This window comes from Glycine soja, chromosome 10 (assembly GCF_004193775.1).
Source record: "Glycine soja cultivar W05 chromosome 10, ASM419377v2, whole genome shotgun sequence".
NCBI classification, from domain to species: Eukaryota; Viridiplantae; Streptophyta; class Magnoliopsida; order Fabales; family Fabaceae; genus Glycine; species Glycine soja.
In genome coordinates this window covers 36,885,853-36,913,052 of record NC_041011.1, presented here as the reverse complement: position 1 = coordinate 36,913,052, position 27,200 = coordinate 36,885,853, and the positions used below count along the sequence as shown (strand labels likewise).

The 27,200-nt window shown below is 37.0% G+C and overlaps 2 protein-coding genes across 4 annotated transcripts in view; one reads left to right on the top strand and one right to left on the bottom strand.

Moving 5' to 3' along the window:
- LOC114371099 overlaps window positions 1–20,239 on the bottom strand; it is a 28,915-nt gene extending 8,676 nt beyond the window's left edge. Inside the window, exons 1-15 of one of the 3 annotated variants that reach the window (XM_028328513.1) lie at window positions 19,799–20,239; window positions 18,022–18,080; window positions 17,727–17,808; window positions 17,477–17,544; window positions 17,057–17,126; window positions 7,713–7,794; window positions 7,388–7,452; window positions 5,895–6,944; window positions 5,679–5,741; window positions 5,553–5,599; window positions 4,581–4,626; window positions 4,391–4,470; window positions 3,476–3,589; window positions 511–592; window positions 151–276 (exon numbers count right to left, since the gene is read on the bottom strand). In XM_028328513.1, the coding sequence (XP_028184314.1) occupies window positions 151–276; window positions 511–592; window positions 3,476–3,589; window positions 4,391–4,470; window positions 4,581–4,626; window positions 5,553–5,599; window positions 5,679–5,741; window positions 5,895–6,944; window positions 7,388–7,452; window positions 7,713–7,794; window positions 17,057–17,126; window positions 17,477–17,544; window positions 17,727–17,808; window positions 18,022–18,080; window positions 19,799–20,083 (2,319 nt within the window). In that variant the 5' untranslated portion in view covers window positions 20,084–20,239. The remainder of the gene's footprint in view (window positions 1–150; window positions 277–510; window positions 593–3,475; window positions 3,590–4,390; window positions 4,471–4,580; window positions 4,627–5,552; window positions 5,600–5,678; window positions 5,742–5,894; window positions 6,945–7,387; window positions 7,453–7,712; window positions 7,795–17,056; window positions 17,127–17,476; window positions 17,545–17,726; window positions 17,809–18,021; window positions 18,081–19,798) is intronic. The other 2 variants (XM_028328512.1, XM_028328514.1) reach the window with 2 other exon arrangements.
- A 5,839-nt stretch (window positions 20,240–26,078) lies between these two features.
- Window positions 26,079–26,825, top strand: LOC114371716. The gene has a single exon (XM_028329072.1). It carries the CDS (start codon window positions 26,079–26,081, stop codon window positions 26,823–26,825), a length of 747 nt encoding a protein of 248 aa, XP_028184873.1.
- The last annotated feature ends 375 nt before the right edge of the window (window positions 26,826–27,200 follow it).

Here is a 27,200-nt window from a genome sequence, read left to right as displayed (position 1 = left end):
TCATTTTCCCTAAATATTGCCAATAATAGCCAAATCAATTAGGCTATTAAATTTTGACAAGACAGTAGATGACAGGAAAAGAGAAAATTCTTATATTTTAATTTTAAACAAAGGTTTGTGTGAGTGCAAAGCATTATAATAACCACTCACTAGGGCATGTCTTAAAACCCCTGCAGCAAGAAATACAGGTCGCTCAACATGACAATAACCCATTAATCGGGGAACTGTGGGTATAATATCTCTGTGATTCACAACTCGCCAGCTATCTTTAACTCTCTGCAGATAGAGGAGCAAAACAGTTAACAGTTTTACAAATGTAAACAAGGAAACAAACATGTCTACTTTATCTAACATGATAATTTAGAAGACAAAAAGCCTCTAGGTTAAAGAAAATAATATACAGGAGGATTCAGAATTTAAGAATTTGAAGGACATAATGGACAATAAATTCAATATAGTATGCAACAAGGCAATGAAAACATTAACAAAATAGTTATACTCTTTTCTAACCTCATTGTAAACTTCTGCAAATCTTTTGTTACCAACCCTAGGAGAACCGAAGTTATACATAGTAATAGAAATTGCTCCCCGCCTGGTAAACAATAAAATGATTATTGCATACAGTAACTGCCATGAATATAAAATAGGGCAGAAAGAGTGAATTTAAATATTACAGTAAATTAATTTGCAGTTCCTATACTTTCTGAGATTTTTTAAATGGGTCCTGATAGTTTCAGAAACGTCTTCAATGGGGTACCTTGATCCAGTCTATTGTTAGGTCTGTATAGATACCCAATTGAAAGTTATTGAAAATATACAGACCCATTTATAAAAAATCCCCCGAAGTATTTGTTTTTTTTTTAAAGTATCACAGAAAATATAGCAAATATAAAGGTAAATACTATTAGCAAACTTCAATGGTAGCTATCTGCATATAATAATATCATTGATGGAAAGGACAATTTCACAAATGAAAAAAATTATTTGAGAAAACTCAAAACAGGCAATTCATACACAAAATATTCAGTTTAGCCACAATAATCACTCAATTCAAGCAGTCAATAACCGCTCTCTGGACATCATTAACAGGTTGAATGGGTAGTTGTTTCTAAATTAGAAAATGTTAACAAGAATTTGAAAATTTTAATTTTCCTTATTTATTTTGATAAAGGAAGAATTTATTGAAAGATAAAAGTACAGAAAAAGAATCAAAACTCATCCAGAAAGCAAAAGAAACAGAGAAAAGAAAAGCAAAAAAAATATCACCTCAAATATCTCCTTCAACTCCAAAAATTCAACATAAATCAACAAAGAAACTAAAAACTATTCTTGTTAAAAAATGTTATGCCAATGAAAAACTAAGTCATGGTCAATAGTCAATCTCAGGACCAGTGGCAGTCCTTTGCAGCAGCTGGGGGGCAAAATAAAATTTCTATCTACTTTTGTATAAATATTATTTATTGTTTATACTTGACAAGCTCTACTTTGGCCATTTTTGTAGTCGGTATGGGGTACTGGTATCTCAACACACACAAGTCACACCCAAGACTGTGCATGTCACATTTTTTTAATATTGCACTGAAAAGCCATGGAGCAGGTAGATTACACTGGGAAACATGCAGGGCCAGGTAGATTGCCCTGGGAAATTCACAGGCCAAGCTTGATAACACTGGAAACTCTGTGGGGCCAGGTTGATACTTGATATCATCTTGAATTTGGACTCGGCCTAACTTCACCCAAGCATTTATAAGCTTTACTTAAGCAATATCTGTATTCGATGTGGAATCTCAACAGGGTTTTAAGTAAAAAATTATCTCAGGCTCTCAGCTTCAGCCTTCTCCCCCAACAAGCAATAGCCACACACAAGAGTTAAAAAATCCCTCTCATCACTTCTTTCACAGGGACCAACTTTTATGAGAAAAGAGGTGATAGTGTTTACTATTTTTTGCTTTACTTTTTCCATCTACGATAATTGATTGTCTTAAATTCACTATTTAAGGCCCCATTTAGGGTGGTTTTTAGTTGAGTTTCAATTTTTCAAAAACAACAAGCAGTTTTTAGTTTTTAAAATTTAGTTTCAGTTTTATCTCTAATTTTTAGTTTCAAAGTAAACTAATTTTGAAAATTTCCTATCCTAATAAAATTAAGGTGCTTGTGTATGGTGGTGGTGGTAGTGGCAGTGGTGCCAATATTTTTGGTGTTGGTAGCAATGCCGGTGATGGCAGCGACAGTATTAGTGGTGGTGGCGGTGGTGACAACGGGAATGGCATTGTCAAATGTAGGAAGAGTGCATTTGTTTGAAAACTAAACTAAATTCACAAATCCTTTTTTTCTTGGTTTTGAAAAATGAATGTAAGTATTTTGAAAATGAGTTAAAAATCAAATTCACAAATCCTTCTTCGCCAAACGCTTTTTGTTTTAAAAGTTGCATTTGAAAATCAAAACCAAAAACTCACAACCACCTCAAGTGGGCCCTAAGTCTTATTGTTTTCTCTTCTAAATTAAAATTCTGTATTTTTTTAATCAACCATTTTAATTTCTCTATTTGCTCCTTCACTTTCTTTTAAATGTGGTTGTACTTATGCAGTTTCTATTAATACCTCATCATTCTTTAATAGCTTATTATTTAAATAAATATTATTTAAGTTTTTTCTCAAAAACTAATATATTAATATAGGAACTTTTAAAAGGCTTATTTGCATTTTTTACCCTCAACTTTTTAATTTGGCACACTTTACCCCCAACTTTTAATAAACTTACGAATTTTGCCCCAGCCATTTTTCCATTAATAATCACAAAAATTGGGGGGTGAAATTTGCCAAAAAAATAAAAAGTCCAAAGTAAAAAATGCTACTATGTTAGGAGTAAAATGATAGAGGGTAAAATCCACAAGTTTCTTAAAAGTTGGGGGTAAAATGCGCCAAATTAATATGTCGGAGGTAAAATTCACCAAAAATTAAAAAGTTGGGGTAAAAAGTGCGATTAAGCCCTTTTAAAAGAACAAGAAGCAACATTTTAAATGAAGCTACACCTTTTGTTTTATAAATTTTATTGTTACATTGCATTAATATATTATTTTGAAACTCAATAAATTATGTAAATTGTGACTAAATCACTTACAGGCTGCCAAACTTTATTAGTAAAGATTTGTAACCACTAAATGCAGTGTGTGACATTGCCATGTTAGTCCTCTGTAATTAGAAATATGACTTCCTTTCTCTTTATCCCCCTCTTTTCTACTACAAATATAAAGAACCATGACTACTGACAACACACTATGGTAGAGATAAACTTAAACGGTAGGTATTAAAACCAGATAAAATATATTTAACATACTGAGTATAACCAACAGGCAACAGTTGAATTAATTAATGTAAATATAACATTTTGCTCATTTGCATAAAAATAAGAACTTAAAACAAATTATAAAATATAAATGGAAGAAATGCAAGTATGTGAGAAATAATAAACATACTTAGCTAATTGATTAGATGAAAGTTCAAGAGCAAGCAAGGTTGCCAGTGCACCACCCAAACTATGACCAGTCACATAAACATGCCATTTGTGGAGCGACTCAGAATGATCATCTCTGGCACAAAAAATACCTTGTTTGTCAATGCGAAATCAAATTTGAGATGTACTGTTGGCATAGTGTTGGACTCAAGAATTAGAGACACAAAACAGTAATTGTATTACAGAAACAATCGCTTTAATGACTAGGTTTGCAGTACAAGCATTCAACATACAAGGGTTCCCCCTTACAAGGAGTTTCCTCCTTCAAACACCATAAGCAACAAACTGACACCTTAATCCTCTCCTACAAGCCTGTCAATCAAACCATGTATATAATACTATAAGTGTGACGTCCCAAGTCATAACTGCCTAATACAGAATTATAACCTTAGAACCTATCACAAAGTAGCATGTAAAAAAATAAATGAACTTAATCAGCATTGTGTCAATACTTTGGCCATATGAGGAAATTTTATGCCAAATCATACAAAATAGCATAAGCAGAAAATTAAGAAAATGACAATTCAATCCGACAGGCAATGTGTAACCATCACTTGTGTGAGGTGTTTAGAGATGTAAATGGGCTAACAACACTTTAAGTTCAACGGGCTCTTGTGTGAGGTGTTTAGAGATGTAACTAAACCATTAATGTACTGATGTAACAACACCCAAAACTTAAGCTTTTGGGGGTATAGCTAGTTCATGACAATATGTAATTCATTTATGTCACATAATTCATAAAAACACTTAATGACTCACTTTAAAAGCTTCAAGTTGGAAAGCAAAGGGATTTTCAAAATATGTTAAGAAATACAGCATGGTTGGTTTTAAGGCAGTGTGCTCGGTGTAATAAAATTTCTTTACAGGTACAACTTACACATAACCAATTGCAAGTCGAATTAGAGAAATGATCCTAGTCCTTACTGAATCATACGCACTTAGAAAACCACTGTGAACCTGCAATAATCGTACCATTGTCAACAACAAATGAATCTTATGTTCTTAAAGCCTTCTAGACATCTACTAAACATGTCTGACATATATAAACCTTCCAACAGTTAACATACTTGAATCTCTTGCTTGAAATCTCCGCCTATCCTTTCAGGATTTAGCCTATGAAAGTCATAGGAAAGTTAGTTGTAAGATGAAATCATCTGGTGAAATCAAAAAGCATTTTAATTCAATCCCTAAATTAATTATTATTTGACACAGCACCAATGGATATTTTGAGGGGGGGCCCTAAGATGGCATAATCTAAAAAACTGACAGGATACGAAGAAGTGATATTTTTAATACTTTTGATGTAATAATAGTCAATAACAACAACATAAACAATGATGTACTTTTTCAATAATGAACTAAATAAAATATCTTACTGGCTACTGTCCCCCAAATATGCATCTATTGCTTTCTCTTGGAATGTGTGTTTTGGCCTAACTCAACCCAAAAGTTAGCTCATAGACTAAGGGTTGTCTCCCACTTATATATTAAGTCTTGGTGTTATCTTTAGCCAATGAAGAACTTGAGCTTTTCCCAATACACCCCCTCATGCCCAGCACTATCGAGCTTGGTGCGTGGATGACATGGTGGGTGGTCCATTTGATGGATTTAGGATAGGCTCTGATACCATCATAGAATGTGATTTTTGGGCTTAACCCCAAAAGCTAGCTTACAGGGTGAGGATTGCTTTCCACTTATATATTCTATCTTGGTCTTATCTCTAACTGATGTGGGATTGGGTTTTTCCCAATACTTTCTATAACTTTCCTAATTATTTTTAATTTTATCTCTTTCAATATTTTACCAATTATTTTAAGTTATCAAATATATCAATAAAAAATCAAGCAGCATTTTAATATAATTACACTTATCTAATATAATACAGGCACAATTTTTCACAAGATTAAAACTATATATCAAAGCAGTGAGATACTAGTTAGATACAAATACAATGACCTGAAAACAACACCTTTTATGGCTAAAAGTTAAACCAATTAAACCAATAAACAAGTCACAACTAGGTTGGAAATGAATGTTACCCGGCTGGCACAAGCATTAGATCAGTTCTTAAGTCCTTCCATTGAGTCTGAAAAATCAAAAGTATAAGCTTCTTTAACTGAAACCAGAAGCTGTACTCAACCTAAAAGAAAAAGAATATAAACTACCTGTTCTGTTCCCCTAAAAGCAACCACTAACCTTCTTCTCGCGGAATCACGCCAAATTGCAACCTGAAAGTTCTAATGGCTTAGAAAATAGAAACCAGTCCATGGAATAAGATATTGGCAATATATCACAAATAGATTTTTGAATGTTACATAAACAATTGAAAAAATCATAAAAAATAGAGAAGTGAACTTATTGAAGAGGATATAACAAAACACCTGTGTGTCTGTGGATGCATTATCTAAGAAACATATTTTTTCAAATTCAGACTTAATGAAACTAGGTTGGCCCAGTGAAGTGGCCAGCATTGCCCAAGCCTCCATGGCACTTTCAGCAGTAGAAAAAAGCTCTTTCATCTCTTCAGTTTTTTTATCATCCAACACTAATCCATTCTGTGAGCTAGGAAACTTTGGACTTGTAGAATATTGTATATCATTGCTTCCTGCTTTGGTAGAATTTTCTTTGATTATCCTCTCTTCTGAAGAACGCCCTTCGTCTTTTATTTTGGAAACTGTTGCAGTCAAAAGCATTAAACCTCCTAAAATTGACTCAGTCTGCCTCATCAATTTCTGTGTTGCTTTTTTGACCTCTGGAACTGAAGACTGAAATGCAGCAATGGCAGGTTGGCCGCTTATTTTATCATTTGTATCATCTGTGCCTCCAGGAATTGCAAGACCAGATTGAACATAAATGCTTTCTGCAATATTTTGCGATTGTGAACCAATTTTGTTTAAAAACTCCAATCCATCCCACTTGAACTTTTCAGGAACAGAGAGACCTAGCTTTTGAGCAATACTAGAATTAATAACATTAGCAAAATTCCTCCAAAAAATTTGATTTGACAGCCCTTCCTCACTAACTTTTGACAATGATTCAGAAGCATGTCCATTTTCAGTATCATTGTCCTGTTTGTGAAATTCATTTGAGTTCCTCTGTTCAATGAAATCTTCACTGGAGGCTTCTGAACTACCAGCTTCCTCAGAAGGCATATTGAATATAGAAACAGATTCGTTCAGCTCCCGTGTACCTTCAGGGTCATACTTATCATTATTAATATCAGACTGCTGGCCCTTCAGAAGATATGAATTGTTAAAAGACTTTAACTGCCCAAACGCATATTCCACAAATTGGCCAGCCTGTACTGTATCAGAACCAATAACATTTCTGAATGCAGAATCAAAACCCTTTATCTTTAGAAAGTCTAAAACAAAAGGTATCTTCCACCACCTTTTCTCTTCATCAATTTCATCATAGCTTTTATATTTTACCTAAAATCCAAAATTTATCACAAAAATCAACAATCATGACTCATTAAAATGTAACCTCTCATTATTTACACAAGTGCATTTACACCAAATTAAGTATACAAGTAGTTAAATATTTCAAACAAAAAGCATACAGCTTAACTCAAAAGTCTTGAATGAAGTTCAAGAAAAAGTCAAATCTTACATTAAAACCTATAGATTTATTAAAAATACAAGATTATTTAAGAGGAACCAGTTCAATACAAGTGATAAAATATGTAAACAGATATATTGGCATACGAAGTTGTAACAATGCATGACAGAGAAATAATTTTTCCACTATATTAAACAAGAAATATAATGGATAGACATCATGCTGTCAACTAAAATTCAAATGGTCAACAACTTTTCCCCATCTTATAAATTTGTATTCTTGGGTTTCTTCTTTTCCAATAAAAGAAACATACCTCCAGCTGAACCTTTCCGCCACCACCCATTCCTTCCAACTCGATCAGTATTTCATGCACATCTCCTATAACAAACACATTTTTGCTAAATTTTTGCAGCAATAAGTGTAACCATAAATCTCAACTTTATGAACTTCTACTAAATAAATTCATAAGTAAATTTTTACACTCCTTTTATTGACAGTTAAAGTTCCACACAATCATGATAGTTGAGCATGTATGAACGAAAATGGAACAGAAATTCAACCCATTTTAAAATTTTAAGCACCATAAGAATCTTTCAACACTGCACCAATTATATGTCACAAGATTTTCTGGTCCTCACCATCACAAAGCCACTTCAGATCAACACCTGCATTCCCCATGCGTTTGTGAGGAGTTACAAGGTTTGCATCCCAAGCTGCAATCTAAGATATACAGCTAGTCGTTAGAAGATGAACTTTTCAGGATAATTTTATTGACATGAACGTACATTTTCATGATTTTTCATTTTTGAATCCAGATGATATACCTCAGAGCAGTTATTTGATTAATTTATAAGACAATACAATCCACACTATGACATAATGACTTTAAGAGAAACAGTACAGGAGGGAGGAAATTTAAACATGGGACATATAGGAGAGTAAGTATACTAGTATACTCTCCAATAGGACAAACTTATATTATCACAATACAAAATAATTGTATGGCATACAACTTCTATTACTAGCAATCAGAAGCCAGAGAGCATAAAAAACAGAAAAGAAAAGCAAATGGACTTCTGCCCTCATGAAAGAGAATACAAGAGAACTTTGCATCACCAGCTAAACTATATATGGTAAAAGATGATTAATTCATCTGATGTTATAGCCAGACTGATACAGTAATCCTCAACGTTATGCTAATGCAATGAACATCAAATATCTTAGATTGTATGCATGTGCTCACACTGGCACAACTGACAATGTCAGGTCACAATTGGTCACACCTACACTTCGATGTTGCCACTTGTGCAGATGCAAACATAAGTGTGTAAGTGATACCTATCTAACTTCACCAAGATTTTAATCCAACCCTATATATTAAATTTGAATTCATTTTCTTGAGAGTGGTTACATCTGTTAGTGTACTGTGTACTCTACTACTCTTCCTTAAAAAATGACAAAGGTCATTCTTAGGGCTCATTTGGTTTGAGAAAAAAAAATATTTTCATTTCAAATAAATTTAATAAATTCAAATTTTGTAAATCTGAATAAACCGGTTTCTTGTTTTCATTTTCAAATTTTGAAGATTTACAAAATATGTTTGTTTGACTTCCTATTTTCTATTTTCAAAATACAGTCCTGCTTTCGTTGCTCATGTGATCTTCCACCAAAAGGATCACGGAATCTTCTAAAGAGGTTACCTGGCAACGAAAAAAAGAAGGTCCTCATTTCACATTTACAATAAGTTGTGGTGGTTCATGGACCCCTGCAATTCACATGTATCACTTGAACTTCAACAAATAGAGATTCTCTTGCACTTCGACAAAGAGGTTGCATGAAACAGCACGTGTTTCGAATTAATTCAAGAGCCGATCACCACCAGCTAAGTAACTGGATTAGAACTGAAGTTCACTAGGAACAGTTCCAGCATCAGAATGCACTCAGACACAGGGACCAGATGGCATGGTTGCAGAAGAGGTTGTGTCACATTTGGAAAGAGTGCCTCTAAAAAGAGTAGAAAACTGTATTTTTTGTTTTCAATTTTGGGCTGATTTTTTAAAATATTTTTGAAGAAAATGTTTTCTACCATTCAATCAAATATATTTCCACTACCATTTTCTATTTTCTATGAAAATGAAAACACAAAATGACTAAAGTAGACGGGTCCTTAAGGTGGCACTTGGTTTGAGTGTTTATTTTCTATTTTCATTTTCTGAAAATAATTTTTATTTTTAAATTTTAAAGATTTAGAAAACATACATCGAGAAGAAAGTACTGTAAGGTGTCACCGCATTTTCACTTCTTCAAAAAAGGCTGAAAACATTGATTTGTTGTTTTCAGTTTTGGGCCCGTTTTATAAAATATTTTCAGAGAATGTTTTCTAAATTTTAACCAAACGTATTTTCAATCTTATTTTTTGTTTTCTTTGAAAATGAAAACAAAAAATACTCAAACCAAGTGTCACCTTAACTTCTTTGTTTCTAAATTATAAATTTAAATTCTTTTGCATTAATTATGCATATCTTCATAATTTTATGCATATCCCCCCCCCCCCCCCACCCCTCTTTAATCTATTATTTTAAAATTCTACTTAAATTAATTATGCATATCTCGTTTCAAAAACCAAATCTCTCATACTTTTTCTATCTTAATTTATTTTTTATATATTTTACCTTAATTTTAAAATAAATGTGCAATGCATGTTAGGACCCAGCCCAATAAGGGTAGTACATTTAGGGTCTATACCCGTAGGAACAAAGTTGGTTAGAATAGTCAAGCTTGTATCTAAACAATTTGTTATTCCTGTAATAGGAAGGGGTGAATAATCAATTTGTCAGCAACGTTATTCGCTTAATGAAAAGGGAAGGCCCTTTGAGGACACTTGTCTCCAGAGTGCAATACAGAACTCTCTTATTCAGCAATTTCTCTCTCTTTTCTCATAATCTGTGTGACAAAGATAAAGGTGTGGAACAAAAGATCATTTTGGGGTGTCAGCAGATAGAGGAAGAGCTAAATAAATTGGATGAGGTGTCAGCAGATAGACAGTTGGAAGATAACGAGCGGGTGCTCAGAAAGTAACTTCAGCAGGAATTATGGGAGGCAACTCAAACACATGAGTCATTGTTGAGACAGAAGGCAAGATCCAAATGGATTAAGGAAGGGGATTGCAATTCGAGATATTTTCACCTGCTGATAAATTCCAGGCGTCGATCCAATTGTTTGAATGATGTGAAGGTTGACGGAGTGTGGAAGGATGAGCCGACAGAAGTCAAAGAGGAAGTAAGGAGATTTTTTTCAAAGAGGTTCCAGGAAGGGGATTTTGATAGACCAACTTTGGACAGGATTCCCTTCAATACCAAAGACATTCAGCAGAATGTCATGTTAGTGGAGCGATTTCAAGAGGAAGAGATCAGAAGGGCCGTTTGGAGTTGTGGTAGTGACAAAAGCCCGGGCCCGAATGGGCTCAATTTTAAATTCATCAAGCAATTTTGGGAAGTCATCAAACCAGATTTCCTTAGATTCTTTGATGAGTTCCATGTCAATGAAGTCTTCCCGAGGGGTTTGAATGCTTCGTTTATAGCCTTAATCCCTAAGGTAGCGGATCTCAAGAGTTGAATGAATATAGGCCTATTTCCCTCATAGGATGTACTTATAAGATTCTTGCTAAGGTGTTGGCTAATAGACTGAAGAAGATTATGCACTGTATTATTAATGAAAGACAATTAGCTTTCATAGAAGGCAGACATATGCTCCATAGTGTGTTGATTGCAAATGAGGTGGTTGATGAGGCTAAAAGATGCCAAAAACCGTGCATGGTTTTCAAAGTGGACTATGAGAAGGCGTATGATTCGGTGTCTTAGGAATTCATGATTTATATGATGAGGAGATTGGGTTTTGGTCCCAAGTGGACCCAATGGATGCTTAGATGTCTAAAATCAGCTTCTATTTCGATGTTAGTAAACAGAAGCCCTACAAAGGAATTCTATCCGCAAAGAGGACTCAAACAGGGAGATCCGTTATCACCTCTTCTATTCAATATCGTGGTTGAAGGGTTGAGTGGCCTAATGTCAAAGGCTATCAACAGAGGTCTATACAGGGGATACTTAGTGGGCACAAATAAGGTTGAGGTTAGTCTGCTCCAGTACGCAGACGATACGATATTCTTGGGAGAGGCAACGATGGAGAATGTAAGAGCAATCAAGGCAATACTGTGTGCTTTCGAGCTCGCATCGGGGCTAAAGATAAATTTTGCTAAAAGTAGTTGTGGGGCCTTTGGTGCGTCAGATCAGTGGACTTATGATGCATCCAATTATCTCAATTGTAGATTGATGTTCGTTCCTTTCACATATCTTGGCATCCCTATTGGTGCTAATCCCAGAAGATGTCAGACTTGGGATCCTCTAATCACTAAATGCGAGAGAAAATTGGTGAGATGGAAACAAAGACATTTGTCTTTCGGGGGGAGACTAACTCTCATAAATTCAGTGCTAACATCCATTCCAATTTATTTTTTATCATTTTTCAAGGTCCCTAAACAAGTGGTCAACAAGATAGTCAGATTACAGAGGAACTTTCTATGGGGCGGCTCGTCGGATCAAATCAAGATTCCATGGATCCGGTGGGAAACGGTGTGTTTGCCAAAGGAACAAGGAGGACTGGGAGTCAAGGATATCACATCGTTTAATATATCACTGTTAGGGAAGTGGAAATGGGATCTGTTGCAGAATCAGGGGGAGACATGGACAAGAGTTCTTGAAGCAAAGTATGGAGGTTGGAGGAGTCTTGATGGACCTTCGAGGGTTAGCTCTAAATCCTTATGGTGGAGGGATTTAAAGACGATATATCATCACCCTCAATTGGGTCAGCAGCTGAATAAATCAATTTTGTGAAAGGTAGGATGTAGGGACAAGTTTAAATTTTGGGAGGATAAGTGGACAGGTAGAGAGAACAACTTGGCAGTGAAATTCCCTAGATTGTACACCATTTCGGCTCAGCAACAACATCTCATTCAGCAAGTAGGAGCTTTCAGTGAAGGAGGTTGGGAGTGAAAATTTCAGTGGAGGAGACCTTTGTTTGATAGTGAGATAGATATGGTAGTCGCTTTCCTTCAAGATGTTGAGGGGTTCAGAATCAGGCCAGATGAACATGATCGGTGGAAGTGGGCGACAGAGCCATGTGGTAGTTATTCGGCTAAGAGTGCTTATAAGGTTATTAGAGAAGACATTTCAGGAGATGGACAGGTCGGTCAGTTCAAGGAGCTATGGAAACTTAGGGTACCGTCGAAAGTGACTATGTTCGTGTGGAGGCTAATCCAAGATAAATTGCCAACCAGAGACAATTTGAAAAAGAAACAGGTTGAGCTACAAGAGTATTTATGTGCTTTTTGCAGATTGGTAGACGAGAGTGCGAGTCATTTATTCTTTCATTGTAGTAAGATTAGTCCTTTATGGTGGGAATCGCTGTCTTGGGTCAATTTGGTGGGGGTTTTTGTTAGTGCTTAGCTTTACTGAGTTTTAAAAGATTGGCTAAAATTTTGTTAAAACATAAGCACTTAGACAATGAAGGAAAGCTGGAGTTGCTGCACATGATGTCTAACATTATGTCAAGGAATCAGATCGGGCTGCACCATGCACAAGGCAAGATAAAATGTCAAATGAAGAATTGAAGCTGCAGGATCCACGATGTCGGATACAATGTCCAGGACATCCTGCCCGAAAATACTGGACACATAAATCTGTTATACCTTTAACAGATTAATGTGCAGTCAGCAACAGATTAGGCGATCTATCTTTAGGAACGAATTAAAAGATAATTAAAGTTCGAATTACAAACTTGAATAGTTCGTTCAGGGATTAAAGATTAAAGATAAAAACTAAAAGATCAAACTTTATCTTTTAGATCTTTAAGTGCAGATTTTTCAGGAGAATGATAGATCTTATCCAGCGCAAGTTGTTGCAGCCCAGATACGCACACTGCTATATAAACATGAAGGCTGCACGAGTTTTCCACCAAGTCCGAGATTGAAGAGTTATTTTGTGAGTTTTGGGACTTGAGTGTTTTGTGAGCCACCTTGATGTTACCCTAACATCAAGTGTTGGACCTGAGTGTGTAGAGTTGATCTCTATTGTTCAGAGAGCAATCTCTGGTGTGTCTTTGATTTGTTTGTAAACACGGGTGAGTGATTGAGAGGGAGTGAGAGGGGTTCTCATATCTAAGAGTGGCTCTTAGGTAGAAGTTGCATGGGTAGTGATTAGGTGAGAAGGTTGTATACAGTGGCTGTTAGATCTTCGAACTAATACTATTCTAGTGGATTTCCTCCCTGGCTTGGTAGCCCCCAGATGTAGGTGACGTTGCACCGAACTGGGTTAACAATTCTCGTGTGTTATTTACTTGTTTAATCTGTTCATACTGTCATATATAATCTGCATGTTCTGAAGCGGGATGTCGTGACATCCTGTACGACATCTGTCCTCAGTATCAGAATTTCAGTTTTCCCATATCATCCGAGTCAACACTTTACTCAGCATATTCATGGAGGGTTTGAAGGATTGCAGACGAATAGATGGCAGTGGTGGTGGTGGCTAGCTTTGACTTATACTATTTGAAAACATAGGAACAACATCATTTTCTCAAATGCTACTTTCAATGCTCACAAACTAATGGATGATACAGTGTTTCTTCTACGGACATGGCTAAGAGGCCTGGAAAAGAATTTCTCTCTTCACTTCAATCAGTGGTCCTCAAATCTCAAATTTGACTTTATTAGGACAGGAATATAGGAAACTAGTACAGTCCCTGTTCTATTAGATTATAGTGGGATCTTTCAGCTTGTATAATTATGCATCTAGCTAATCTAGATGTGTATTATCTCTAAAACCTGTATTTTTTTCAATACCTCTGGTACTCATTAATGTTATAATATATTTTGGCTGAGCAAAAAAAAAAAAATTGTGTGACACCCTCTACCACGACATATATATAAATAAATAAAATATATAAAAATATCGATAAACAAATTCACGTGAATAAAAGGTTCATATTCACTTCACTATTATCAATTAAATCTTACTAAAAACATATTCGGCTCAAAATAAGGCCGTCAAAATTTACAAAAATATTTTGTTAAATCAGTGAGGTAAAATAAAATAGACTAACATCATGTAATTAATATAAAAACTTATGCCCCAATGTCACATCCTATCAGAGCATTGTGTCCCGACGTCCTTCAACAAAGGTACCTTAAAGCACTTCACCAAGTCATTTTCTCCCCCGAACACAAAGTTCAAGATCATCACAGGATCCAAACACAAATAGCACACAGAGAGTGAGTTATCACATTCATAACTAATAAAAAAACAAAATAACTATAAATACATATCATCTAAATGAGATATCACTTACTTAAACATAATTCATGTAATTCCACAACTTTGTCTTGACTTTTCAATCATCAATCACATTACACATGAATCACACACTCCGATCAATACATAATAATACTCATCAATTTCATAATAAACAATTAGCAAAGGTATGCAACAATTATGCCAAGATTCAAGCTTATATGCAATGTGGTATCATGTCAGTGAAAAATCACCCTGGGCGCTTAGGAGTACATAAATAGACACACCACACAATGGGTATGTCAAGTCACTCTCACTAAGTAAAATCACAGGGAGACCAGTCAGGGTCACGTTTTTGCAAGAATGCTCCAACCATGTGGGATCGGCACAGGCTTAAAGGAGCACTCAAATCGGGTGACCCCCAAGGCCTACACTCCGAAGAGTCCGTCGGGGTCTCTTCCTCCTGATTCAGGTCCAACCCCTAAAATATTTTTTTGAATGCAGACACTGCTCATGAATTATACAATATCTACAATCTCACACTCGTGTTTTAAACACATTTAACACAATTGCGCTACAACTTAACACTGGTTCCTAAATAGAAAACCTACACTTTCTCTTTAACACTGAGCATCAACACTTTTCTCAATATCAACACTGATCGAATTATTGTATAATTCACAACTTACAACACAAGTAATGTCACATCAAGTGTTAACCACACACTTATTCACAGTCAAAACTCATTCACAATTTCACATCTCATAGTGTCACAATTCACCATCACATGTTTACACATATCTCACAAATTAACACATGTTCAACTTTGCACTTATACTCAATCTCAATAACAATATTATAATCTCAAAGCAACATGTTATTCCACAATTCATCACATATTCCATTTATAAACACTGCTCATGAATTATATAATACCCACGACCTCACACTCGTGTTTCAAACACGTTTAACACATTGTGCTACAATTTAACACTAATTCCTAAATACGAAACCTACACTTTCTCTTTAACACTGCACATCAACACTTTTCTCAATATGTCGGGTTATTGTATAATTAACAACTCACAACTCATTACACACATCTCAAAACACATGTACCTCAAATCTAACCATAATATTCTCAAACTCCAACACTTGAATAATTTTTGGAATCACATTATAACAACACTACAATATTATTTACATAAAATATTAATATAATTCACACTTATAATTATAAGGATAGAATCAAAAATTGTGAAAACACCCCAAAACTCATTCCAATTGATACTCTAAGGATCCCTACACATGTTTTTACTAATCCCCAATTGTGAATAACCCATCCCTTACTTCGATATAGTCGCTCAAGCGTTCTTCGTTATCAATTGTGACGTTTCTGGTGCTCTATAAGACTCCTCCTCCGGTTGCTCTATTAGGGTTCCTAAACGTTAGAGAGAAGGAGAAGGGATTGAAACCTCCATTCCATGGTCTTACGTGTGATGCATCTTTCTCCCTTCACAGACATTATTTTGCAAATCCCAACAGTGAAGACGTGCGAAGATGAATCGTGAACCACATATCAAGATTTTACGACAATCCAACGGTTAACAAATCCGGGATCATAGTTTTACTGAGACAATTTTGGATTTCTGCGGGAAAATAAAAAGTTCCAATAAAAAAGGTTTCCCTCTTAGCTCCGACATGTTTTTGTAATTTCCAACGGTTAGAATGCTCAGAATTGAGTTGCAAACCTGGTATCTAAATTTCACGATGATCAAACGGTGAATGAGTCTGAAATCATCATTTTTGTGAGACAGGTTTGGTGGTCTGCGGAAAAAGAAAGGATTTTGGGAGGAGAAGAGAGGAAAACAAAATTGAGAGAAAGAGGAGGCATGGTCAGTGTAAAAACTGACCTAACGCTATTTATAGCTAGGATACTCAAAACCTATTATTTACTCTATTTATTTATTTTTATTATTTTATAACAAAAATTTATTTTCTTTTCTATCAACTAAATAAATAAAATATCCTTTTTATTTCTTCTCAAACCATTATTTTAATACATTTATTTTTTCTTATTTATTTAATTACAAAAATCTCATCATTTTTCTAAAACTTTATTTATTTATAAATAACAATTTTTTTAAATTAGTTTAATAAAATGAAATTTTACAATCTGGGTGCCTAACAGTGCAGCTGCAGCAGGTAAATTTCACACTCACAAGGAACATGAGAGTATCATCCATTGATAAAATTGTCTGGACACATATGTAGAGTGTGATATAAGTCTAAAGCACATAACAATCAAGTTAAGAAGAGAACCTAACTTCAAGTCAACTATGAACGTTTTCTCAAGCACATTAAACTCAATTGTATCAGCTTCTAATAAGTAGTCCAAGTCTACAAGAAATAGACGATTGTGAAAGAAGGACTAAGCAATGATTAGTAACTGTATTCTTTCATGTATCAAGAAGACATGCCAATCAATTCCGTGCAAGTTTCAATTCACTTTCAACTTGTAAATAATTCTCTATGTAGATTATCTTTTATGAAAAAAGGGATCCTTGCGAGTGTGCATTCCACTGAAATATGTATGCGCACATAGATGTAAGAGAGCGAGAGAGATCATGCTTGTTAACCTGTAAAGTTTGGCTTGGAGGCTGCTTAATATTAAAAATGAACTCCTCATTCCATGTTGGCTCCTTTGTCCTGCCATCAATTAATTTTGCATAAATGAACCCAAAGCAATGACTGGTTACAACAGTAATTTAAACAGCAGTATATAATTGTACCACTGAAGTTAAGACTATTAATTTTATCAGAGGAAGTCGATGAGATGTGTTCAGTGGGATTTTATGAAATAAAAAATGGTCCCCACAAATTATTCTTGTTTCAACTTGCTAATACACAAATTTGAAAGAAAATAAAAATCCAAATTTTAGCTTTGGCATTGGCTCTGAAATCTGAACCATTTAAGACCATTAAAATTCCTTTTAACCATCAGATACTGGCTATTTAACAAGTGAAATGGCCAAAACAAAAATGAGATTCAAGCTCACCCCCATTTGATACTGCTTTTAGCAGTCTGAGAATCCATTTGTATGACCACATATGGGTCACTTGTTCCCTGGATCACACGAAAAGAATGAATATAAAGCAATAACAGAAATCATAGAGAAATAAGTACTTGTATGAATTAGCTAAAAATTGGGGGAAGCATGGATAACTGACAGATACAAGGCAAAGTAAAAAGTAGTGCACATTTCATCTCATCACATTCAGGGCAGTAATTTAAATAAGATAACCAACCCATGGATCCATGGCAGGAAAATTGAACCCTTTTTTCAACTTTATGAAGAGTTGACCATCATAAATTTCACGAACAAATTCCCTGCATATACCCAAAAAAATCTTGTTAAACATGACATTATTTAAGGAAGGCATTTGAAATTAAATACAACAACAGGCCTTATTTGATTAGATAAGGGCAACTACATAGATCAAATGAAACCATTGGATTCTATAAAAAGTGCAAGTGAATATTTTAAACTGACGGCAGAAAGAACAGCTCTAAGTGCAATCATGAAAAGCAATTGACACTTACTCAGAAAGGTAAACTGTCTTGCAACCACCAGCATCAACTTCATGCCTGCCCATGTTTTCCTGCAAAATGTTATAAAGGGAAGGAAAAGAAGAGGATTAAAATGAGTTTGAATTCATCATAAAAAAAAAAAATTATGTCCAGTGTAAGTTTGTAACATTATGATCAAATTTTTTCCATTCTACTCACAATATCATGAAGAAAAGCAACAAAAATATAAGTTCCCGTCACATACCCCTGTTTCATTGCATGTTTCTAAGCAAACACAGACAAGTTATGGAAAAAATAGCAGCATACTTATTTTTCTTTTTCATTTTTCATTTCAACCTCTCAAATTAAACCATATTTTTTTAACTTACTAATAATTTATAGATTAGCTTATTTTCCACCACAAGGCTACCTATATAGAGCCTGACAACTATAGGGATCCATTTAGGATAAGCTCTGATGCCATGTCAGAAAGTGGATTTTTCATAAGCTTAGCTTAACCCTACAAAATCGGCTTATAAGGTGAGGATTACTCCCCACTTATATAGTTTATCTCGATACTATCTTCATTCCATGTGAGATTTTAACATGTCCAGATTTTCCTCATGTCTGACAATTAGAGATCAAATTAATTGAGAAGCAACAAAACCATGAACCAAAACGCACACCGAAGTTAGGGTCTCAAATGATTGTCAGTTATTAAAATTACTGTAGTACTGTAATCAAATTAACAAACCTAGGAATAATTGTCAATTTCAAGGACTAAAATTTCTTTCTCTAAAATCCACGGAATAAAATGATTAATCATTATAATTTTAGGGTCTACGGACTAGTTTGATACTAAAAGAAGCAGCAAGAGATCTAAGAAAAACATATAATTCCATTGATATATAACTTTACAATGATAAAGAAATTATCAGCAAAAAATAAAAATCAATACCACGTCCTTATTTATAAGACTCAATTTTATCAGGATTAAAAAAATTATTAATTTAGTTTATAAAAATAAATTTATCATAAATTTATAATTATTTTCAAAAATATCATTGTCATCAATACTCTTCTTTCTAAATATTTGTCAATACAAACTCTCCCTTATTTAATTAGAGTTATAATCATATCTGTCTATTACTTTTAGTACCTCTGGTACTTTCCCCATATATATATATATATATATATATATATATATATATATATATATATAACTTTTGCTGATAAAAAAAAAAAAAACTCCTTCTAATGTGGGTCATATAAATAGAAACGGCAGTACTATTAAATTAGTCCTTAAATCTTAAAACTTTATAATAATTATAATGATAGTAAAACAATCAATCATTATAAAACGATCTTCAGCAAAAAAAAAAAAATCACTATAAAAACGATCAATCATCATAAAATGATCTATCCATACAATTTCAGCGACTAACGAATCAGCAAAAAGGGATAAAAGAAACTCTTCTAGCAATTTGAGCGACTAAAGAATCCGAAGAAAAGAAGGATAAAAGAAACTCTTCTATCAATTTCCGCTACTAAAGAATCAGAAGGAAAAAAAAGGATAAAAGAAACTCATCAAGCAATTTCAGCAACAAAAGAATCAGAAGAAAAAGGATAAAAGAAACTCTTCTTGTAATTTCATTTTCAGCGACCAAAGAATCAGCAAAAAAAAGGATAAAAGAAACTCTTCTAGCACTTCAATTATAAACTTTTCAGTCCAAACAGCTTCCCTGTTCGCCGAAAGTTTTTTATTTTCTTCCATTTTCTCGAACGAAAACAGCAAAAAAGGAACACATACAGGGGGAGTAGTGTACGCTTCGAACGCGAAACCCGCGAGAATCACCGCGAGGTTGATATCAAACGGATGCCGGTCATCGTCTTCGGGAACAGGAACTCGCTGAAGCTGCGAACCGGTTTTGGAGGAGCAGCAGCGGATTGAGAGAACTCGCCTCCTCCGCGCAAGAGAGAAAGCGCGCAATTTTCCCGGAAAACGGGGCGGGAAAGTGCGAGAAAATCTTGGTGGAAGCGGAATCAGCGAGGGCGAAAGAAGAGAGAGAACGTAACGGAATTGAAGAGAAGCCATTGAAGGTTACATTACACGAACGAGACGAAAGATATAGAAAAATAGGAAGAAGGAGAAGAAGTAAAGGAAAGGTAGTGGCAAGTTGTGTAATTTTGAAGAAGAGAAGGGGTAAATGAATGTGAGGATAAATAGTGGGTTTTTCATGTACGGCCACGAGGAGAGAAGTGTGTTATTGTTCAGTTCGGGCAACGCTGTCGCTGGTTGGTTCTGGAAAACATGTCAATAGTCAACGTTTCTGTCAATGGACGGTGACACGTTTGAATCAAGATGGGTAATAAAGAAAAGAATTTTAAAAAATAGCATAGAAAAATATGTTACTTACAAATTAGAATATTAAAAGTAAGTACATTTTTATTAATCTATTTATTTAGATTAATGAAAACAAATGAATGGATTATATTTTACAATAATAAAAATAATAATTTTTAATTTAAAATTTTTAACTAAATTATTTATTATGTTTTTAAAAAGTGTATTATAATTGATTAAAAAAATATACTATAAAAAATATGTTTGGAATAAATATTTGTTCTGAGTTCAAAATGGTTTTTCAAAAAACAATTGATTGCTCATATGAAAATTTCAACTCTTATAATTAAAGTAGGACTAAGGTTATGGTGGATAATCTCTTAAATGATTTACGGTAGACAAATTTTATTGATGGTTGGATTCATTTGATCCATTCAATTGCTCAATGGATTGTTTTTCTCCCTAACTCTTTCTCTTTCCACCCTCCACCAAGTAACATTGTCCATTTACTCTCCTCTCTTATAATAATCTCTTCCATGAGATATGAAAGTTGGTGAGAGAGAGAGAGAGAGCCAGGGGGAGGGGGAGTGGACCACCGTAACCAGAGTGAAAGCCGACAGAGAGAAGATGTGCGAATGAGAGTGGATCCCAGACAACGTTACGATGATACTAGGCGTGGACAGCTACACAAACACCAAAATGCAAACTGGAGGGACAGGAACGACATCACCACCTTCTACTTCACAAGGTTCCCCGAACAAACAACAGAGAAGGAGTTATGGATTCATTTCAAACAATGGGGGGAGGTAAGGGAGGTCTTCATCTCCAAAAACAAGAATAAAGCTGGTAGGCGCTACGGCTTTGTTAGATTCAAGGGAGTGCAAGATGAACGCCGATTAGAGAGAAACCTTGACAACATCATTCTTGGTGGCCTCAAAATGTATGTCAACGCCCCAAAATATGGGAGAGGAAAGGAGAGGCACGTTGGGCACAACATTATACAAAGAACCCTAGCGGGTGAGGATATTAATGGAAGCAACGCACCTGGACAAGTGTCACAGCAGTACAGGGCAAACCCCATGACATATGCAAAAGCGGTGACATCCACCATTAAGGCAGCAGGTCAATGGAGGAATATGCAGAACACAAATCTCAGAGCTGACAGATCATACTCATTAGTCTAACTTGAGATACCGGAGGGGGTGAGGCACTGGTACACAGACGCATGGGTGGGACGCTTAAAGGAACCACGGTTCTTTAAAAGAATTGAGGAAGAGCTGCCTTGGGAGATTGGATCGAATGTGGTGCCAAAATACATAGGGGATGATATGATATTACTACTGGGTCTCTCGGACGCTAAAGCGGAAGAGCTCATTCTTGAAGAAAACAGACATGGTACGTCCCTGTTTTACTCGGTAGAGAGGTGGAGCCCGACATTGAGGCCGCGAAACAGACTGATATGGGTGCAATGTTGGGGCATCCCTTTAGAGGCTTGGGATATCAGGCATATTCGAAAAATTGTGGCGGCAGTAGGGGACCTGATTGAAGTGGACGACGACGTCGAAGAGCTTCGAAGACTTGACAGAGCCAGAGTCCTCATCAGGACTCCATGGATACCTCTAATCCACCACACCTTCACAGTGCATGTCCAACAAGAAACGCACAACGTAACTATAGTTGAAGAAAGCCAGAATGATGCTGGACAGCGCTTCCACCAAAGGAGGAATGTCATCGGGTCGTCTAAGGAGATTGACTCGGATGATAGTGATGTTGCTGAAATGTCGCACGCAACTAGCGACACCCACCCCCCGCCTACCCGCTTCGCTGTCCGCCACACCGGTGACGGTGAGGACGACCAGCACGAACCCCGCTCCAAGCTCAGTCCCGCAAAAGACTACCACTCCGCCGACGTTGACACCCAGCACGGGGAGACTACGCTAAACGGCCCCAAACCCCGTCGCACCGGCGACGTCGCCTCCCAGCCCGCCGCGACTTTGTCCAATGGTTCTCGACACCACCTAAACCCATCGGGTATTACCCGCGGTCAAGGGGCACATTTCCCCATAGAGGAAGCATGCACGAGGCTAGAAGATAGAAAAGGAAATATGCACAGCGCAGGGGTGGAGTCTACGACACTGTTGGAAGCCCATTTTGGTGATCATCGCCTGCATGCAGCACCAAATTGGAAAGAACAGGGGTGCAGAGGTATGTCACCCACAACAGCAGGGCGGCTGGACAGAGAAGAGGGAGAGATCTCTGAGGATGCTGCAAACGGTCAAATGGAAGTAGATTTAAATAATGCTAATGGGTCTTTTGTGCCAATCACAGTTGCACGTGATATTTCTGCTGGTATATGTGGGCTTAGTAATTTAGAGGCACATGATATTGTTGTTGGTACAACCGGGCCTAGCATTGCTGAAGGTATTTCTACCCACACCCCCCCAACCTCACCAAAAATATTTTGCGAAAGCCCATTTACTCACACTGCTGCCAGCGGAAGTGTATGGAGGGTGTATTCGAGAAAAAGAGGGTGTAGAAAGCAGGTAGCCCAGGAAGAAGGTAAGGAAGACAATATGGGTGCGGCCAATATGCTAGCTAATCATCAGAACTCAATAGGGGAAGTGATAACAGATCCTACATGCTCCAAAAACGACACCACCACAGTGCATGTTGAGGAGGCAACATCTCAATGGGAAATGGCAAAGGCTCTAGGGGTCACAGCAGTAGCAGATCCGGATAAAATCATCAAGAAAATAGAGGAAATGGAGGACAGAGACCGCAAGGAGGCAGAAGCAATGGGAACTTTAAATATTCATCCATGAATATAGTCTCCTATAATGTAAGAGGTTTGGGAAGGGGGGTGAAATGGGCTGCAGTTAGGAGGTTGGTCAAGAAAAATCAAGTGGATCTACTATGCTTACAGGAAACAAAGAAGGAACAGATTGATAAGACAATGTGCCAAGCTTTGTGGGGTGATATAGAAGTCAGTTGGGAATCACAGCCTGCAATAAACACTGCCGGAGGACTGCTATGCATGTGGAACGAACAATTTTTCAAGGTGGAACAGAGGATAAATGAAAGAGGTTTCATCTTGTTAGAAGGAGTATGGATTTAGGAAAATCAGAGGGTTCTAATTGTTAATATATACGCTCCATGTGACATTCAGAGTAAGCGTGTGCTTTGGGAGTCAATCAGGCAGTTGAAGAGTCTAGGCCCTGCTGGCTTATGGTGTTTTCTTGGTGATTTTAACAACATAAGACATCCATCTGAAAGAGTGGGTGTCTCCCACAGGGGAGGGGAGGACAACTCCATCAATGAATTCAATGATTGGATAGTTGATCTAGAAGTAGTAGAGATTCCAAGCGTGGGGAGAAAATTCACATGGTTCAAACCAAACGGGATTGCCAAGAGTAAATTAGACAGGTTCCTTGTTTCCCATGAATGGCTCGATAGATGGTCCGGCTGTACCCAATTCATCTTAGATAGAAATTTCTCTGACCATTGTCCTATCTTACTTAGGTCCAAGATATTGGGGGCCAAAACCTTTTAGGGTCCTCGATTGCTGGATGAAAGATAAGTCTTTTGAGAAGGTAGTCATTGATTGTTAGACGAATACGCAACCAAGAGGATGGGGTGGCTATGCCCTTAAAGAAAAAATAAAAAAACTCAAGGAGAGGCTGAAACGTTGGAACCAAGAGCAATTCGGTGATACATATAAGAAGGTACAAAGGATCGAGGCTGAGTTAAACAGGATGGAAGATGCAAGTACCACTAGACAGCTATCCTCCCAAGAGTTGTTGACCCGCAGAAAGCTACAGGAAGCATTATGGGCAGCAGCCCAGTCTCACGAGTCACTATTGAGACAAAAGGCGAGAGTGAGATGGATTAGAGAAGGGGACTGCAATTCGCGCTATTTCCATCTGCTGATGAAGTCTAATCGCACAAGCAATGCAGTCAACGGAGTACTCATTGAGGGCTCGTGGGTAGATGATCCGACAAGAGTGAAAGAAGAAGTTTGCAGCTTTTTCATGCATAGGTTCATTGAACCTGAGCAGATCAGACCAAACCTTAATGGCGTCAGATTTCAGACTATCGGACAACAGTACAATCAGATGTTGGTCAGTGTTTTTGAGGAGGACGAGATAAGGGCAGCTGTATGGGAATGGGGAAGCGAGAAAAGTCCAGGACCGGATGGATTAAATTTCAAATTTATCAAACAGTTTTGGAAACTCCTTAAGCCCGATATCAGCCGCTTCCTTGACGAGTTCCATGCAAATGGGATCTTCCCTAAGGGCAGCAACGCATCCTTCATTGCTCTAATCCCTAAGGTGAAAGATCCACAAAGTCTTAATGAATACAGACCCATTTCACTAATTGGCTGTATTTATAAGATCTTGGCTAAGGTCCTAGCAAACAGGCTGAAGAAGGTGATGTCAGAAATCATAGATGTTAGACAGTCCGCTTTCATTGGAGGAAGACAATTGTTGCACAGTGTACTAATAGCTAATGAATCAGTGGAGGAAGCCAAGAGGTGTCATAAGCCTTGTCTGGTGTTCAAAGCTGATTTTGAAAGAGCATATGATTCGGTGTCCTGGGATTTCCTATCATATATGATGCGAAGATTGGGCTTTTGTGCCAAGTGGATCGGATGGATTGAGGGCTGCCTTCGGACAGCCTCGGTGTCTATATTGGTCAATGGCAGTCCAACTAATGAATTCACCCCTCAGAGGGGCCTTAGACAAGGGGACCCCTTAGCCCCGTTACTTTTCAATATAGTCGCGGAAGGCCTTACGGGTTTGATGAGGGAAGAAGTGGACAAGAGATTGTTTTCGAGCTTTATGGTGGGAAAAAAGATTGAGCCAATCAACATCTTGCAATACGCTGATGACACCATACTCTTTGGTGAAGCCACAATGCTGAATGTGAAGACAATTAAGGCCTTGTTGAGAAGTTTCGAGCTTGTTTCAGGTCTAAAGTAATTTTGCCAAAAGCTGTTTTGGAGCTATTGGGAAATCGGAGCTTTGGTAGCAGGAGGCGGCTGCTTACCTTAATTGCAAATTGTTATTCATGCCTTTCATGTATTTGGGTATCCCCATTGGGGCAAACCCGAGGCGTAGTGAGGTCTGGGATCCCATAGTTAGGAAATGTGAGAGAAAATTAGCTAGATGGAAGCAAAAACACATATCCTTTGGGGGGGAGAGTGACACTCATTAATGCAATCCTGACTTCTATTCCTATATATTTTCTCTCTTTTTTCAGGTTACCCTCCAAAGTGGCTGAGAAATTAGTCACCATTCAACGGAGGTTCCTATGGGGCGGCAGACTAGAGCAACGAAAGATAGCTTGGGTTAAATGGAAAACGGTGTGCTTACCTAAGGACAAAGGAGGGCTTGGCATTAAAGATATCAAGACCTTCAATACAGCTTTGTTAGGAAAATGGAGGTGGGATCTGTTCCAGCAGCCTGATGAACCATGGGCCAAGTTATTAGAATCCAAATATGGTGGCTGGAGATCTTTGGAAGAAGGGAAAACAGGTGGACATGACTCTTTATGGTGGAAGGACATAATCAAAATTCACAACCTGTAAGAAAATAGTGCACTCAAGAGGGAAACTGAATGGAGGCTGGGATGTGGTGACAAGTGCCGGTTCTGGGAGGATCGTTGGGTTGACAATGACCTACCATTAATGTTAAAGTACCCAAGGTTATACCAGATCTCATCTCAGCAGAAGTAGACTATTATGCAGATGGGAAGCAATTCAGGTGCAGTTTGGGATTGGCAGCTTAATTGGAGGAGACCTTTGTTCGATAGTGAGATCGCAATGGCGGATGACTTTATTGGGAAGATAGCTCAGAAGGAAATCCTTCCACACAGAACTGATTCCTGGTGGTGGAAACCTGACCCAGGAGGAAAATTCTCATCAAAAAGCGCCTACATAATGCTATGGGGAGAATTAACGGGGACAAATCAGGAGGCTGCTTTTAAGGATCTATGGAAGCTAAAAATTCCACCAAAAGCAGCTGTGTTCGCATGGCGGCTAATCAAGGATTGTTTACCAACGAAGCTGAATCTCAGCAAGAGACAAGTGGTGCTGAGCGACACCATGTGCCCTTTCTGTTGCAATCATGAGGAGGATGCTGCCCACTTGTTCTTTAACTGCAGTAAGACCCTACCTCTATGGTGGGAGTCATTATCTTGGATCGGAGTAGTGACTGCACTTCCACAAAATCCAAGGGCTCACTTTTTGCAGCATGGGCATCAGCTTGTTGGTAACACAAAGTCTACAAGGTGGAAGTGTTGGTGGGTTGCAGTAACATGGACAATTTGGCAACAAAGGAATAAAACAGTCTTCCAAAACCAATGTTTCAATAGTAGCAAAGTCATGGATGATGCCTTACTACTACTTTGGTCCTGGCTCAAGTCCAACGACAAAGACTTTACAGTACATTTTAACCAATGGGCTACTAATCTAACATTAGGTTTCTGTACCTAGCCTAGGAGTAAGGGGGATGGATTTTTGTAGTAGGGTGTTACATAGCTGGGTGTTGTGGTGTTGGCTTGGGTCCTATCAGTAAACATAGGAACCAGCTGGCCCCAAATATATTGTAATTTTAGTACCACTGGTACTCCATATTAATATATCATATATATTTTTGCTGAGCAAAAAAAAAATTTACTCTCCTCTCTTCCTCTTCGTGATTCTCATCATCAATAGCCTTGGTTTTGCAACCACCACCACCTTAACCTATGGGATCATTTATGGCAAATGCATCTTCCACCATTGACTTCCTTGCCAAGATCAAAACCTTAAAGGACCCCACCGAGATCAAAACCTTTGGAGTGTAGAATGAGAATAATGTGTGTCTTC

Bases quoted from the DNA above. Each gene is read 5' to 3' on its own strand.
- LOC114371716 (XM_028329072.1), top strand. From the start codon at position 26,079: ATGGGAAGCAATTCAGGTGCAGTTTGGGATTGGCAGCTTAATTGGAGG.